The sequence below is a fragment of the Mus musculus genome, chromosome 7 (assembly GCF_000001635.26).
Source record: "Mus musculus strain C57BL/6J chromosome 7, GRCm38.p6 C57BL/6J".
NCBI classification, from domain to species: domain Eukaryota; kingdom Metazoa; phylum Chordata; class Mammalia; order Rodentia; family Muridae; genus Mus; species Mus musculus.
In genome coordinates, this window is record NC_000073.6 from 18,713,883 (window position 1) to 18,729,884 (window position 16,002).

At 46.8% G+C, this 16,002-nt stretch overlaps 1 protein-coding gene across 3 annotated transcripts; it reads left to right on the top strand.

The window, feature by feature from the left end:
* Positions 1 to 4,168: 4,168 nt before the first annotated feature.
* On the top strand, positions 4,169 to 13,556 carry Psg22 (pregnancy-specific glycoprotein 22). Of its 3 annotated transcripts, NM_001004152.3 has the most exons (5): positions 4,199 to 4,458; positions 5,564 to 5,923; positions 8,853 to 9,212; positions 10,405 to 10,764; positions 12,827 to 13,366. In NM_001004152.3, the coding sequence occupies exons 1-5, from the start codon at positions 4,395 to 4,397 to the stop codon at positions 13,108 to 13,110; spliced, it is 1,428 nt and encodes a 475-aa protein (NP_001004152.1). In that variant the 5' UTR covers positions 4,199 to 4,394; the 3' UTR covers positions 13,111 to 13,366. The 3 variants fall into 3 exon arrangements, with proteins under 3 accessions (XP_030098418.1, XP_017177722.1, NP_001004152.1); XM_017322233.1 differs by lacking the exon at positions 5,564 to 5,923 and having other exon boundaries at positions 4,173 to 4,458; positions 12,827 to 13,556; XM_030242558.1 differs by lacking the exons at positions 5,564 to 5,923; positions 12,827 to 13,366 and having other exon boundaries at positions 4,169 to 4,458; positions 10,405 to 10,772.
* Positions 13,557 to 16,002: the final 2,446 nt, after the last annotated feature.

The following is a 16,002-nucleotide window of genomic DNA, read 5'->3' on the forward strand; positions in this document are numbered from 1 at the left end:
GGCTTTATGAATAGATATGGGCATTAATTCCCAGCCCAAGCTCATGGACACAAAGAGTTACCAATGATCTCATGCCATCTATCTCTGTCTCTTCCATTTCTTTTTGCATCTCTGATTACTCCTAGATGGCCCCGAATTGGTGTTGGAGAGATATGGAGAGAGAAATAGAGAGAGATATTTTTCTCTCAGATAAGAGGAAATTTCCAAGAGGAATGGTGAACTTAAGATCCTGTGGATTTTCTTTGTCTCATCTGCTCATGCCTTCCTGTCCCCTCCATTTGCTTTCATGATCCTAATGAGCCTGAAGAATCACTTACAACATGAAACCATGCTCATGATTTTTACCCCAAATTCTCCAGTTTATTTTTGGTTCAGCAGGTGATTGGCTTGTGCTCTGAATCCAGTGGAGTCAGAAGAGGCAGGGGGCACAATTGTGCCTGGGAGACCTGTCCCAAGTCAGGATGATATTGATGCTTTTAAGACGTCCTTTTATGTATTCAAAATATCACTGGTGTTCATCAGAGCATTCCTGAGCTCAGATTATGTGAACTTAGAAGAGTGAAACCAACCAAATGTAGATTCCCTTGAGCGTTCCTGGCTCTGAGTGTCTGGCTGTGGACTCCAGCACACGTGATGTCTGCCGAGAGAGAGAGGGACTCTCACCTGGATATGGGGAAATTCCTGTGGTGTCTCCCTTTGGAGAAGAGGACTTGACAGTTTAATACAGTGTCCTTGTTAGATTTAACTGTCCCCTAGACACAGCCAGAAGTCACCTGGGGGAAATGTCTACACTGAATAACTTCATTATCAACTCTGGATGTGAACATGTCTGTGAGTTATTGTCTTAACTGATGCAGGAGGCCCAGGCCACTGTGGGCAGCAGCATCCCTAGCCAGATTCACCTTTGAATTGTTGTATAAGAGTGGTAGCTAAGCATGAATCAGAGAATGAGCTGCCGCAGACGCTCAGGGTCCCTGTGTCTGCGTGGAATGGGTCTCTCAGGCAGGTGGGCAAAGCGTCGGATGAACTGACAAACAGATACACACAGGAGAGGTTATGTTGAATCTGAATGTAATGTCAGGTCGAGCATCAGACTTTTTTATAGTACAGAGAATACCAGGGATTGCAAGTCACATCAGGCAAGGTACATTGAAGTTTACCAGATACAAAGGAATGACTTCGAAAGGAATTGCAGGAACCAAGTATATGTTTAAAATAGAGATTAGCAGTCCTGCCTAGGATCAGCCTAGTGACAGGCAAGAATTTCACACATTAGTGTTAATAGGACCAGGGGGTTTTACTCTTGGCAGGCCTCAAGAATAATGTAATGTCACAGACCCCTAAATTTAAAGGCCTTGCTAATTCTTATCTTATCTGGAGAATCTCCATTTGTCAGGAGAGTATACCAGCTTGCTTTAGGTATGGAATGTAACCTGTACTAAAGATTTCTATCTCAGTGAGATTTCCAGGCTCTTTCTGCAGACCAGTTGAGCCACTGGCTTCGTCTATTGTAATGCTTAATTAGTTACTGAATAGGTTAAACTTCCTTGCTGCTTTCTCACAGGATTTTCTGGGATCTTGGAACACTGGGGGAGGCTTTAGCTATGTCAGAATTCAATCTTAAAAGGCACTAATAATAGGGTAATACTAATAGAGAGCATGTGGATCCATACACTAGACTAACGTGGGAATGGAAAATTAATGTATGGGTTAGAGAGAACGCCAGACTCCAGGAGAAGAGCTTCCTTGAAACTCTGCCTCATGAGTGACTTTTAGGCATTACTGCCTGACAAGCTGACTGGATCAGAGTGCCGTGGCAATGATCCAGCAAATGAGCCAGCAAGCAGCATGTTTTCTGCCTTGATTTCCTTCCGGGCTACACTATGAGCCAGACCTGGACAGGAAATGCATGCTCTGCTCTCCTGAACTGCTTCTGTTCACAGTGTTTTTATCACAGTAGGAGAAAGAGACTTAGAGCAGTGTACAGGGAAGAGCAGTTGACACTTCCATTTGAATCATTGCTCTGTTTTCTGTCATCATTAGAAGACCCCTCAGTATCCAGGGGGCCAGGAGTAGGTGCGATTGAGACACCAAACATGGGCCAGTGAGTACAAGTGCACCCCCTTTCCATTATTCTCCTTTTGGCTGAATCTTAAGAGAAATGAACCATGACATCTTTCCACTATCATTTTGTGAGCACAGGGCTCCTCCCAAGGGGTCTCATCCTATGGATGCACACTTCATCCAACTTTAGTTCAGGACTTGCCAGGGAGAACCTGGGAGCCTGCCTAGACCCACCCTACACTACATGGAAAAAGGAGTTCTGCATAGCAGAGTGAGCAGGATGAGGGTCCCTGCATCCCACCTGTGTGGAAGGGATCAGAATTGGTCATATTTGTGGTGTTGAACCCCCTGCTGTAGCCCTAGACATGAGACTTCAGTTCTCCCAGAGAACTCCATGGGGCGATATCATGTTGCACACTCAACACTAGGACAATTGTTTCTTTGAGCGTTGACCTTGCCTAGGAGACTGCTTTTCATTTCTATCATTACTAACCTTGATCTCCCTTCCTAGACCTTTCTCTTTTTCTTGTGTCTGAGAAGACCCCTCTCTCTAGGGAACTTGAAAGTCTCCTCCCTCCTGGCATCTCCCATGGAAGAAGACAGGATTGCTGATGGGGAATCACCCAGAACAGGGCAGAGCTGACCCAGGAAGACCAGCGAGAACTGTGCTCAGCGAACACACAGAACAGCCACCCCATAATGCTGCAGGGTCACTGGGCATCTCCTTCTGTGACTCAGAATGGAGCACACATCTGCACAGGTGCCCAGGCCATCAGCTAACTGTTCTGATGGCTTATGAGACCTCACAGGAAGGTCAGGGTCCCCAGGAGAGGGATAGAGGACATAGGTCTGCTTGATCATTCATGTCCTCAGGGAGTAACTCTAAAGAACCCTCTCCTTGGAACAAACGATAGCAGACCCTGCATTCTGGACAGCCATTCTGCCCCAGTGTCAGGTACTTGTTCATATTTAAGGCTATTTTGTAGACACAGCAACATCTTTCCCCTTAGTGTGCTGTTGCTGGGAAACTGAGACACAAGGAACACAGTGGCCTCATGGGCCTCACACTGTCCACAGATGGCAGATGTGAAGCACACTGTCTGTCTCCAGTCATGTATGCAGTGTTCCCATCCTGGAACCTTTTCAGGTGTCTGTGAATCAGGGAAAAGCTGATGTTAATCTTGGTCATCAGCTGCTTAAGGGGACATCTTGTCCAAGAATTGAAAACAAGTAGACATTAGATCTGACTCCAGAACTTTGCCATGCGTTTCTCAAGTATTTCTGAATAATTACACTACTCCAAGGCCCACTTACTAGACAAGAAGTTGTGTTTTCTTGTGTGCAGCTGTCACTTAATACTCAGACAATTGTTCCCCTTAGCCTAGACCTTGCCTAGGAGATCGCTTTCCATTCCTGTCCCTACTAACCTGGATCTCCCTCCCTAGACGCTGCTCTGTTTCCTGCCTCTATGGACACTCCTCTCTCTTTGGATCCTGAAATTTCCCTACTTCTTGGAAACTTCCAAGGGGAAGACAGGACTTTGGTTGCAGAATCACCCAGACAAAGTGCATAGGTGACCCAGGAAGACAGGAAAGCAGTTGGGCTCAGCCAACATACAGGTCAACCAACCCATAATGCAGGAAGGTTGTCTGGAAACAGTCCATAGGAGAGGAGCCCACCGTCCTTTCAAGGACACACAGGTCACCTCTTTCCCAACACCAAGAACATGCAATTCCTCATACAGCTGTTTCCTGGCCTCTGTCTTGGGTCAGGAACTTGACTGGTTACATTAGTGATAAAGAGTTTATCTTCATCCCCAGTCATCACACAACTGGTCCCTTCCAAACCTCACCAGCATCTGTGTCACCTTCCTGCTGGGAAACCCCCCCTTCCCAGAGCACTGAGGACACAAGGTAGACTGGGTGCTCAGCTGGGGCTGTGTGACTCAGGGGCACATAGGAAAGATAGAGGCTCCCTTTTTAATACTGACAGACTTATGTCCAGAAGTCAGCAGATGTCAGCTCCTGGATGAGTTGTTGTTCTCTGGGGGCATGTCAGTGCTTATCAGCCTTGTTGCTCAAGGTCTTGTTGAAGAAGAAACATTTAAAAAAAAAAAAAAACGTGAGAAAGATGTGGGACAGCACTGAGAGTGGAAGTGACTGAGCAGTGTCGTGGTCAGAGACCCCACCACCCTCAGCCCATAGGATTCTGGGATGTGCTCCTGCCTGAGAGAAAACTCAGCTCAGAAGGAGGAAGGACAGCAGAGTCCAGGTGCCTTGCAGGAGCAAAGTTCTTCTCCTCTGAGAAAGGCCAGTACAGTGAGAAGAGATATGGAGGTATCCTCTGAGCTTCTCAGCAATGGGTGGACCTCCTGGCAAAGGGTTCTGCTCACAGGTAAGTGTTCCAGCTATCTGATTGTGTGCGGGAAGGGAAAATCAGAAGCCCAAAGTCCTCTGAATTGAAGATGTCTAGAGAAGACTTTGATATCTGTTTGTATTCATGGAGCAGAAGGTGCAGTGAGGGACAGAGGCTCAGCAGCAGGAATCTCTGACCAGACAGGAGCTGAGGATGGAAAGAAAAGCCTCAGCTGTCCCTGTTCAAAATCAGTCACATTGGCTGCCATGGCCATGGAAGACCGATGTTCCCATCCATGACAGGGTGACTCTCCAAAGATGGCTCAGTGTGTGGAAACATTACAGTCTGAATTCATCCTCAGCTCTCACAGGGTAGATGGAGATACAGGCTCCTGCAGGATCTTCTTTGCCATGCACTCCACACAGGTGTGTGTTATGCACCCACAGTGTGCACAGTGAGACACAAGCCTTCCAAAACTTGTGCATCCAGTACAGAATTATGAAATCACACTTGAAAGTGATGATTGCCATTTGTTCCAAACATGGGACTATGTAGATAAATTCATGGACATATCCTTCTTCCTTTTTTCCTTCTTTCCTTCTTTACTTCTTTTCATCTTTTCTTCTTTTCTTCCTTCTTTTCTTCATTCCTTCACCCCTCCCTCCCTCCCTTCTTTTCTTCCTTCCTTCCTTCCTGCTTTCTTTGTTTTTTTTATCTTACTTCCTTTTAACCCCCATTATTTTCTGAGATATTGTCAGGAACTGAACATTCTAAAAAAATAATTCTAATCATTGTCCTCACAAAGTCCTTGTCTAGAGGACTGGAAGTCAGAGTATCCAGGGGACAAAGTCACTGGCTTAATGGAACCATAAATAGAATGGAAAACAATTCAGAAAGTGAGAACTGTTTCGAGGAGGAGGTTATAGGGCCACTTCTCCTCACACTAGGCATCTTTTATATAAAGAGTGATATGGGGACACCTGAGTAGAGGATTCCACAGAGCAGAAACAACACCATGTGAGTCTCTGAGTGCATGGAGGTCATGATGCTCACCTCCATTCAGGGCACAGCCCTACCCACTGGAATAAGCTGAGGGATGCTCACAGCTGCTCAGGATTGGTGGCTTCTCTCTCTTCCCTTCTAGCCTCCCTCTTAACCTGCTGGCTCTTGCCCATCACTGCCGGAGTCACCATCGAATCCGTACCACCCAAATTGGTTGAAGGAGAAAATGTTCTTCTACGAGTGGACAATCTGCCAGAGAATCTTCGAGTCTTTGTCTGGTATAGAGGGGTGACAGACATGAGCCTCGGAATTGCATTGTATTCACTTGACTATAGCACAAGTGTGACAGGACCTAAGCACAGTGGTAGAGAGACATTGTACAGAAACGGGTCCCTGTGGATCCAAAATGTCACCCGGGAAGACACAGGATATTACACTCTTCAAACCATAAGTAAAAATGGAAAAGTGGTATCAAATACATCCATATTCCTTCAGGTGAACTGTAAGTAATTCTTTGTGAAGTCTTGGTGCTGGGTTGGGTTCCTCCACTAGGCAAATAGAAGTATCAGGCCTGGCATGTGTCTTATTTCCCTCTGCATTGTGTCTCCATATTGGGGCTTGAGCATTTAGTGCAGGACACACATGGTGGAGAACAATGTCAAGTGTGCAGAATCCCTCATTTGATTTCACCTTGGAGAAACCTGGATGCAGGGTGGGTAAGTCAGTCAAGGATATCAGCCTCTGTCTAGACTCTTGGGTTCCTTCATAGGGAACCACCCTTGAGAAAGTCTTGAGGGAAGATAGAAGGGTCAGTGGAAGCCATGGGCATCTTACAGAGCTGAGTACCAGAAACTCCTGGCTCCACACCTCTGTTCCAGCCTCACCTACTGTGGACCCTGAGGAGCTTTGTGCTAGGGTTGTTTCTTGACTTTCTGTCTGCAGAGAAGAGTGCTTGTTGTAGACAATGGCTTGCTCTATGTGGAACCAAACCGTGTACTGCCATGAGAGCCATGATCAGGCTATGTCTCCAGGTCATCCTAGTGACCCAGAGGGAGACCACATCAGGGCAGATTCCCAGGCCATTAACCCATTGTCCTGATGGGCTTATGATGAGACTTCTAGGAAAGTAAGTTTCCCATCAAAAAGTGAGAAAGGACACAGATCCTACTGACAAGTTCTTTTCTTTTGAGGACAGCACATTCTCTCCTATAAGGAAATAGAACAGGTGTCACTGATGTGGACGGTTCCCCAGACATGAGCTGCAGTTCCCACAGTGAAGAACAGGCATAGCCTGGGGACACTCAAGGAATACCAATAAACCTATATGCCTGAATCAGGACCTCACCTTGTAGCCTGACTTTTATCTCCTCTTGTAGACCAGGAGGTCACTGTCATAGTCTCCTCAGACCTCTTAGCTGCTTCTTGTGTCTGCTACCCTGCCAGGAGATCATGTTCACATTCCAGATATGTTTTTTCTCTGGGAATAAAAAGGTGTCCTTTGGGAATCACTTAGACCAAGGTTCAAGGCATCTAAGAAAGGCCCGGGAGCACATGGGCAGCCCCACACACAGTTCAACAGGCAGAGGATGTGTGAGCACCATCTTGAAACCCTGCACGGGATGATGGAGTTCAGAGCAGTCCTTCTAGGACCCAGGTCACTTCCTCCCACACACTCAGGCTGTGGGTTCCTAACACATCTGCTCCTGGGCCTGTCTTATCTCTCAGAATTCTGACTGTTGCCTGCAGTGGAATGGATATGTCTTCTTCCCCAGTTATCATACAGTTGGTCCCTTTGGGTCCCTCACAGATATTTCTGTCACCTTCCTCCTGAGAGCAAATCCTATCATACCAGTGCAGACTGGGTGTCCAGCTGGGTGTCTGTCACAAAGGGATTGCAGAGGTTCCCTCTTTGTTGCTGACTGACCCAGGATGAGAACCCAACAGAGGGCCACGCCTATTTGAGCTGCTGCTGTCTCAGGGCCCAGAGATGCTCAGAAGGTTGTTTATCAATGTGTATTCTTGAGGGCTGAAAGAGAAAGAGTGGGTAGACCTGAGTGTGTACAGGGCAGAGAACACAGAGCTACCCACTGTCCACAGGCCTCTATAAGATGCTTCTGTTTGGGAGGAGGCTGAGGAGCTGGGCTGGACCAGATTTACAACAGACAGAGGACACACCAGGCCATAGTCCAGGGAGGCCCCCTGTGTACTCTCTGCAAAGGTTATACCCACTGTCAGGGCCTCCTGACCATGCATGAGGAGCCCACACTTATAGTTCTCCAGCTGTTCTCTGGAGTCTCCTCAGGAACTCAATGACTTGAAGGAGTCTCAGGTTTTATAGGAGAGAAGCTCAGTGGGACAGAGGCTCAGCAGCAGCAGCTGCAGCAGCAGCAGCAGCAGCAGCAGCAGGAGACTCTTGGTGAAGAAGTAGGGGAGGGGGAGAGTGTTCTCACCCACAGTTAATCAGCATGAGCACAGGGTTCTCAAAACTGATGTTCCCAGTTGTGAAGTCCCAAATAACAAACTAAGCTCCTATTGATCAGTGACATATCTCAGAGGATATTCGTGTTTACTTCATTGTCTGCCAACTTGAGAACCAGTGAATACAATTTGTTTCCTGAACTCCACCTAGGGAGTGTGTCCTGCACTCACTCACACACACTGAGAAATATCCATACAGAAACTCTGGAGCATACAAGTGCGTGCATGCACACACACAAACAGACAAAGACACATAGACACACAGAGGCACACAGAGACACACAGACACAGACACAGACACAGACACAGACACAGACACACACACACACACACACACACACACACAGTGTAAAAAAAAAATCAAAGTTAATGGAAGCATTGAACACTCTATCCCTAAACATATGAATGTGGCCATGAGCATGCATGGTCCTGAGACATCATTCATTCATTCAATCAATCATTTATTCAATCATTCATTGGCTCCTCACAGATATCTAATGTGTTTTAGGCCGACTTTCTCTAAGAAAATCATGAGCACACTATTGGTTCTAACAGTTCTCTAGCCCTAGTGGACTGGAAGACAGAGCAGTGACTAAAGCTAGAAGGTGAATCAGGTATTAGTTGTAATCACTGAAGGACAATAGACAAAAAAGTCACAGTGTGAAGGTCGGGAGGCCTGACCCCAAAATACAACTACACTGAGTGTGAGCAGGGATCTGAGGGGAATAAAGCAGGGACATGTAGACACAGGAGGAGAGAGCATCATAGAGAAGAAATGACAACCGAGGGTCACTGAGCACAGGGTGGTAATGTGGTGACCACCACCAAGTAGGGTAGGGAGACCCTCACCCACACACCTCAGCTGAGCTTTGGACACAGCTTCTCAGGACACAGTGCAACATCTCAGTGAAATATAAAAGTCCTAATATCGATGGATCTCTCTTCCCTTCTAGCCTCTCTTTTCATCTGTGGGCGCCCTTCTCCACCTGCACTCCTCACTATTGAATCAGTGCCAGCCAGCGTTGCTGAAGGGGGAAGCGTTCTTCTCCTTGTCCACAGTCTTCCAGATAATCTTCAATCGCTTCTCTGGTACAAAGGGTTGACTGTGTTTAACAAGGTTGAGATTGCTCGGCACAGAACAGTCAAGAATTCAAGTGAAATGGGCCCTGCCTACAGCGGTAGAGAGATAGTGTACAGCAATGGATCTCTGCTGCTCCAGAATGTCACCTGGGAAGACACAGGATTCTACACCCTACAAATTGTGAACAGATATTGGAAAATGGAATTAGCACACATTTACCTTCAGGTGGACAGTAAGTGATTCTCTGTGATTGTTCAGTGCTGGGTGGGGCTTCTACCAGGATCACTGTCACTGCTGGCATGTGACTACCTCCTGTCTGCACTTTTATCCCCATGATGGGGTTTGACCACCGTGTATGCAGGACACACATGTAGGAGGGAAATGCCCATTGGTCAGACTCTGTCTTCTGCTTTCCCCTGGTATCTCAGAGGACCTAAGATGCCAGACTGCTCTGCCTGTTGAGGTTCTTGCAATGCAACTGAGGAAAGTGTGGAGTCCATACAGAGTGGTGAGCCCCGGGAAGCTCTGGCCCTGGTTGTCTCTGCCAGGTTTGACTAAAAATGTCCTGGGTTCCAATTTTCTCCTGCTCTGAGATGACAGTGAACAATGGTTTTTGGCTGTCTATATCAATTCTGTGTATTTATTATCACTAAAAGTAGAGTTTAATAGAAAAAAACAACAGAAAACAAACAAACAAACAAAAACAATGGAAGAAATCAAAGCAACCCAGGGTACTGGTAGACATAATGGAGGGTTGCTTGCTCTTGCCTGTCTCCTCACACCTTGCTCATCCTGGTCTTATAGCACATGGGACCATGAGCACAGTGCTGGAAATGCTCACAGAGGACTGGTTCCTCCCACATCAATCACCACTTAAAAGATGTGCTATAGACTTGTCCAGTCTTGGTATGTGTATCTTCAGTTGAGGCTCCCTGCTTCAAATGACTCTGGTTTGTGTCAAGTTGCAGCATATTCCTAGGCTTGCTAAGAAGAGCAGCCTGCTGTAAGCCCTCACCCAGCCCTAGTCCTGGGTGCTGCAGGCAGAGCAGGAAGAGCATGTAGAAAGTCAGGTCAGAAGCTGAGTGCAGGTACAAAGGAAATGAAAAAAGTCAGGAAGTGAATATGCAGGGTGTGCAGAGACCAAGGTCAGAGGGAGGCATCATCTCAAAGCCCAGTGTGCATGAGTGTGTGCAGTGTCTGACCCAGGGCAGTGAGGGGCAGCCATGGAAACACCGAGGAGAGAGCTCCATGCAGAGAAAACGAGAGGAAATGGAGGCCATGTTGCCGACTTCCACCAGGTGGGGTAGACACACCCACAGGCCTGTCTAGGCTGAGTAAAGAATCCATCTGCTCAGGATGCAGGTCACCATCTTTCCATGGAGCACAATGATCCCATGTGATGGTTTTTCTCCTTTCCCTTCCAGCCTCCCTTTCCTCGTGCTGTGACGATTTCAACTCTGTCCAACTGAGGATCAATCCAGTGCCACCGCATGCTGCTGAAGGGGAAAGGGTTCTTCTCCAGGTCCATAATCTGCCAGAAGATGTGCAAACCTTTTTGTGGTACAAAGGCGTCTATAGCACTCAGAGCTTTAAAATTACAGAGTATAGCATAGTGACAGAGTCTCTCATCAATGGCTATGCACACAGTGGAAGAGAGATATTGTTCATCAATGGATCCCTGCTGCTCCAGGATGTCACTGAGAAAGACTCTGGCTTCTACACACTAGTAACAATCGACAGCAATGTGAAAGTTGAAACAGCCCATGTGCAAGTCAATGTGAACAGTAAGTGACTCTCTATGGATTCCAGCTGCTGGGTGTGGCTTACCCTACTTTATAATTACACTCTGAGGAGTGGGCTGTGCCTGCTCTCTCCCTCACTGCATTGTGCCTTCACAATGGCATTTGGGCGCTTACTGCAGGGCACACATGGGGTGAACCAACAGCATTAGATCAGAACCTGCCACCTGTCCTTTCATGCAGAGTTACCCATCCTGTGCTGCGCAAACTCAGTCCAAGAAAGTCAGATTCAGCCATGACCCTTGGGCCTCTCACCATGCCCATAGCCCTGATTTAGACTCCAGCATCAGATAAGCCCTAGCTGAGGAAGCCATGGAGTCCCCACAGAGATCACCAGGAAGCCCTGGCTGCAAATCTCTGTGATGGTTAGTCTCCAGGTGACACTGGGAATGTTTTCATCATTGGTTGGCTTTGATTCTTGTTACAGCTGACATAATACAAGTCTGTCATGGCATGTGTCATCACCATCCAGTGCACATCATGAGGGCAGAGTAGGCTGTTGTAGCCATGATGACCCACTGTGTACTTCTCTGCAATGCTTGCCGCCCCTGGTAGTGTGTCCTGCTCATTGGTGAGGAGGACAGTGCCTGACTGTGTGGGAGGAGGGGAGCTCAGAGACTTGCTGGAATCTTCTAAGATGGAAGGATGAGAAAGGGTCTCTCAAGTTGACCTCTGACCTGCATCTAGGTGCTGTTTCCTGTCTGTAAACATACACTCAGGATGGTATACATCTGCACCAGCACACATAGCCATACTCATGTCTACTCCAGACACCTCCTTGTGGCAATGCAGGCTGGAGCTTTAACCAGTGTCAGTAGCTCCAAATATGAGAATATTATTACCACCAGGACATGCCAAATATTTGGTTATCTGCCTATCTACTCACAGGCATCTGAGCCTGTGTAGGCATTGGACCTTCTCGAAATATCTAATTACATTTTTTTCTAACAAGGCCCTAGGTGTAATGGGCTGGAAGACAGACCAGGAAGGCAATCTCGAAGTGATGTCAGGTGGTCACTGGACCAGAATGGAGATTGCGCTGTGAAAACCTGGGTTCTGTAGAGGAAGAGTGAGAGAAATTTACCTGCCACCCACATCTTCTGAGGGAGAACAGGCTTGTGAGGACAGTGAGGGTGGAGACCCGAGGACAGAGTTCCTCACAGAGGAATGGACACACAGTTAGGTCCTCTGAGGGCATGGAGGTATTTTGGTCACTACCTCTGACTTGTGCAAAGCCTCTCAACCACCTCCACTGAGTGATGGATCTAAGCTTCTCTGGTCACATGACCCTGTCTTTTCACCCTGTCTCTTTACCTTCTATCTTCCTTTTCAGTCTGTGTTCCCCCTCCCTCCATGGTCCAGCTCACTACTGAATCAGTAAGAGGAGCATCAGGAAGCCAGGGATCCAGACTCAACTCTAGTTGTCCCCAGAGACCTTCTCCTCAGGGCTAGCATTGGACTTCCTGTCAGAGCTGACAGGAAACAAGGCTTGGCTGAGTGTCCATGTCCCACAGGGTGTAGGATCAGCTGTTTACTTCCATGACAGCTGCAGTCATGTGGGTCACCTGTGCACCTCCTTCTCCTGAGTCTCAATGGACAGGTGCCAGGACAGAAGCCATCCTAATTTCTGATGGACTTAGGATACTCAGATGATAATAATGTCCCCAAGGGTTGGGACAGAGGTGTCAGTTCTCCAGGCACCTCCTTACCCTCAGGAATCCAGCCTAGGGTAAGTGGAACAGATGCTGCTGCTGTGAGCAACTCCCTATCCCCAGGTCAGAACATTGCTCATACCTAATCTTACGTCATAGGCAGTGCAATGATCATGCACAGTTGTCCTAGTACAGGGAAACTGAGGCACATCAACCCCAGTGGCTCAATCAGGGTCACACAGTCAATTGGTTGCAGATGAAAAGCACAAGATATGACTGTAATCACTGCTCCAATTTCTCCTCCCTGGAAGCTTTATTAAGTGTGAGTTACAGAGGGGCAGGTTGAGCTTTCTGAAAGATGAATGACATTTGGTTCCCCCTCTGTTTCTTTGCAGAGCTTGTGACACAGCCTGTCATGAGAGTCACGGACAGCACAGTTCGAATACAGGGCTCAGTGGTCTTCACTTGCTTCTCAGACAACACTGGGGTCTCCATCCGTTGGCTCTTCAACAATCAGAATCTGCAGCTCACAGAGAGGATGACCCTGTCCCCATCAAAGTGCCAACTCAGGATACATACTGTGAGGAAGGAGGATGCTGGAGAGTATCAATGTGAGGCCTTCAACCCAGTCAGCTCAAAGACCAGTCTCCCAGTCAGGCTGACTGTGATGAATGAGTGACCCCTCCTCTCATGCTATAGGAGGGTGGGGCATTTCTGTATTGAGATGCCCACACCTACCCACCTCTGCCAGTACATATTTCCATTCATTCGCATGGCCAGTTGGCCATTTCTCCCATCCCTCCCCACACCTGATCCTGAACCCCTCCATTTTCTCCCACATCCCCTCTCCTACCCAGTTCCCTCCCTCTATCTGCTTACTACAACTATTTCCCCCGCTTTTATATGAGATTAAACATGCTTCCTTGGCCTCCCAACTTGTTTAGCTTTTAGTGTAGTTTGTGTATCTTGTATTTTTTTACTAATATCCACTTATAAGTGAGTATATACCATGCATGCCATTTTGGGACTGTGTTACCTTACTTAGGATGGTATTCTCAAATTCCATCCATTTGCCTTCAATGTAATGATGTCTTTGTCTTTAAAGTTGCAATGTATTCCATGGGGCATTTGGTACCACATTGTGTGTATTCTTTCAAGCTGCTTGTACCCTTCACACACTGCTCTGCTCACTATTGATACACAATGCAGCCTACGGGGAAAATGTTCCATTTGTTCTTAATGGACTGACTTTAAAGCCTTTGATGAAATAAAGGGGTGGGGGTGGGGGACTGAGATTGACAGTTGCCTTAGTGTTTTACTTCTCTGAACAGACACCATGACCATTGCAAGACTTAGAAAGAACAGCATTCAAGTGTGGCTGGCTTACAGTACAGAGATTCAGTCCATTATCATTCAGGCAGGAGCATGGCAGTATCCAGGCAGGCATGATGCAGCAGAGCTGAGAGTGCTACATCTTTACCTGAAGGCTGCTAGCAGAACACTCACTCCCAGGCAGCTAGGGCTATGGCATTAAAGTCCACACCCACATTGATACACCTACTCCAACAAGGCTACACCTCCAATAGTGCCACACCCTGGCCCAAGTGTATACAAACCATTACTTTCCACTCCCTGGTCCCCATAGGGTTGTCTAAACACATGAGTCTATGCTGGTGATACCCAAACACGGCATAATTAAAAGTAACTTTAGTCCAACTTCCAAAGTCCCTAGTCTATAGCAGTCTCAACAAACGTTAAAAGTCCAAACTTCCAAGTTTTTTTCTGAGATTCATCCAATCAATTAACTGTAATCTCCAAATCAAGACAGCAAACAAGCTGAGTAGACTCTAAACTGTGCATCTCCATGTCTGATGTCAAAGACATTTTCGGATCAGCACTTGTTTTTCTTCCTTTTTGACTGCAACTAACTTCTTTCCCCTGGGCTGGTTCAACTCCCTGTTAGAAGCTTTCCTCAGCAGATTTCCCATGACTGTGGTATCTTGAACATCTTGGGGTCTCCAAGGCAGCTTCAGTGTTATAGCTTCTTGTTTCAATGTCTGGGATCCACTTATGATCTTCTGGACTCCTCCAAAAGGCTACCATGTTTCCAGGTCTGCCCTCTGTAGCACTCTAAGCTCAGGTTTTCCACTCTACTGCTGATGCTGTTCTTGATGTTCTTCTCATGGCAATGGCATCTCCAGTTCACTGGGGACTTGCACTGCAGTTAGGCTTCATCAATAGCCTCTCATAGACTCTCTACATGGTGTGATGCCTCAAGTCATTTGCACGACCCCATCAGTCCTGGGCCAACAACTGCAACTGAGGCTGCACCATTTCCTATGGGCATCCATGACCTCTCACAGTGACAAGCCTCAGCTGTTCTTCATGACCCCTTCATGCCTTCAAAACCAGTACCACCTGGGTGACTCTTACCTATTACCAATTACAGTTGCATCACAGGTACAACCTCTGCTATATCTGGAACACCACTTCTTTGTGCTCTCAGAAAACACTTCCCTGAAGATATCACCTCAGTGATGCTGGTCTCTTCTTAATCACTGCTAAGTTCTTAATTCCTGCTAAACTGCATTAATTGTTTCCTTCTATTTTACACACTAAAGCCAGAGCCTCATGACTGAACCCGCTGTGTTAGCTGCTTGCCAGGGCTGGAACATGGCCCCCTTTGTTCTGTTAGCAGCTTTCTCTCTTCTGACTAGCTCTCTGCCTTAGCTAGGCTTTCGTGGAACTTGCTCTGAAGATTGACCTTGAACTCAGAGATCTGCATGGATCTCTCCTACTGTAATACTGGGATTAAAGGTGTGCACCACCATGCCAGGATTCAAGCTTTTCCTCACCTTGTATATGCTTTGTCCATGACTGGCCTTGAACTCAAAGATCTACTTGACTTTGTGTTCTTGGATTTAAGGTGTTTACCACCATGCCTGGATCTAAATTTAGCTGAGTAAGATCTTGTCCTCAAATCCCTTAAACTGTTATCTCCTTGAACATAGAATTCAATTCCATTTTACTTCCTGGTGCCTTTTTAATACTGCAAAAGCATGTATTTTTATATTTTTCCTTCCATAGCTAGCTAGTCTTGTTTAAAATGGTCTTCATGAGACTAAACCAGAGAACAAAATATATGATGGGCATTTGTGATTCTTCCTTTATCAATTAATCTGAGTCTCTTCACCTTAGCTTCAGGCAGACTCTTTAGTCATGGGCAAAAAGTAGCCACATTCTTCACCAAAATACCCGCAAACTGTCTTTACAGCACATACTGAAATTCTTCTCCTCTGAAACTCCTTGGGCCGTGCCAGTACAGTTCACATTACTCCCAACAGCAGTTTCCCACATTCCTATTAGGATGGCCCATTGATCCCCATTTAAAGCATTCCACTGCTTTCTAAATCCAAAGTCCCAAAATCTACATGCTTCTAAACAAATACTGGTCAGGGTTATCCCAACTATACCCCACTTCCACTACCAATTTCTGTCTTGGTTCAGGTTTTACTGCTGTGAACAGACACCATGACCAATGCCATTTTTATGAAAGGGAACATTTTATTGT

Bases quoted from the DNA above. Each gene is read 5' to 3' on its own strand.
- Psg22 (NM_001004152.3), top strand. From the start codon at position 4,395: ATGGAGGTATCCTCTGAGCTTCTCAGCAATGGGTGGACCTCCTGGCAA. The intron at 4,459-5,563 runs GTAAGTGTTCCA...CTTCCCTTCTAG, and splicing joins GCAAAGGGTTCTGCTCACAG to CCTCCCTCTTAACCTGCTGG. The intron at 9,213-10,404 runs GTAAGTGATTCT...TTTCCCTTCCAG, and splicing joins CATTTACCTTCAGGTGGACA to CCTCCCTTTCCTCGTGCTGT.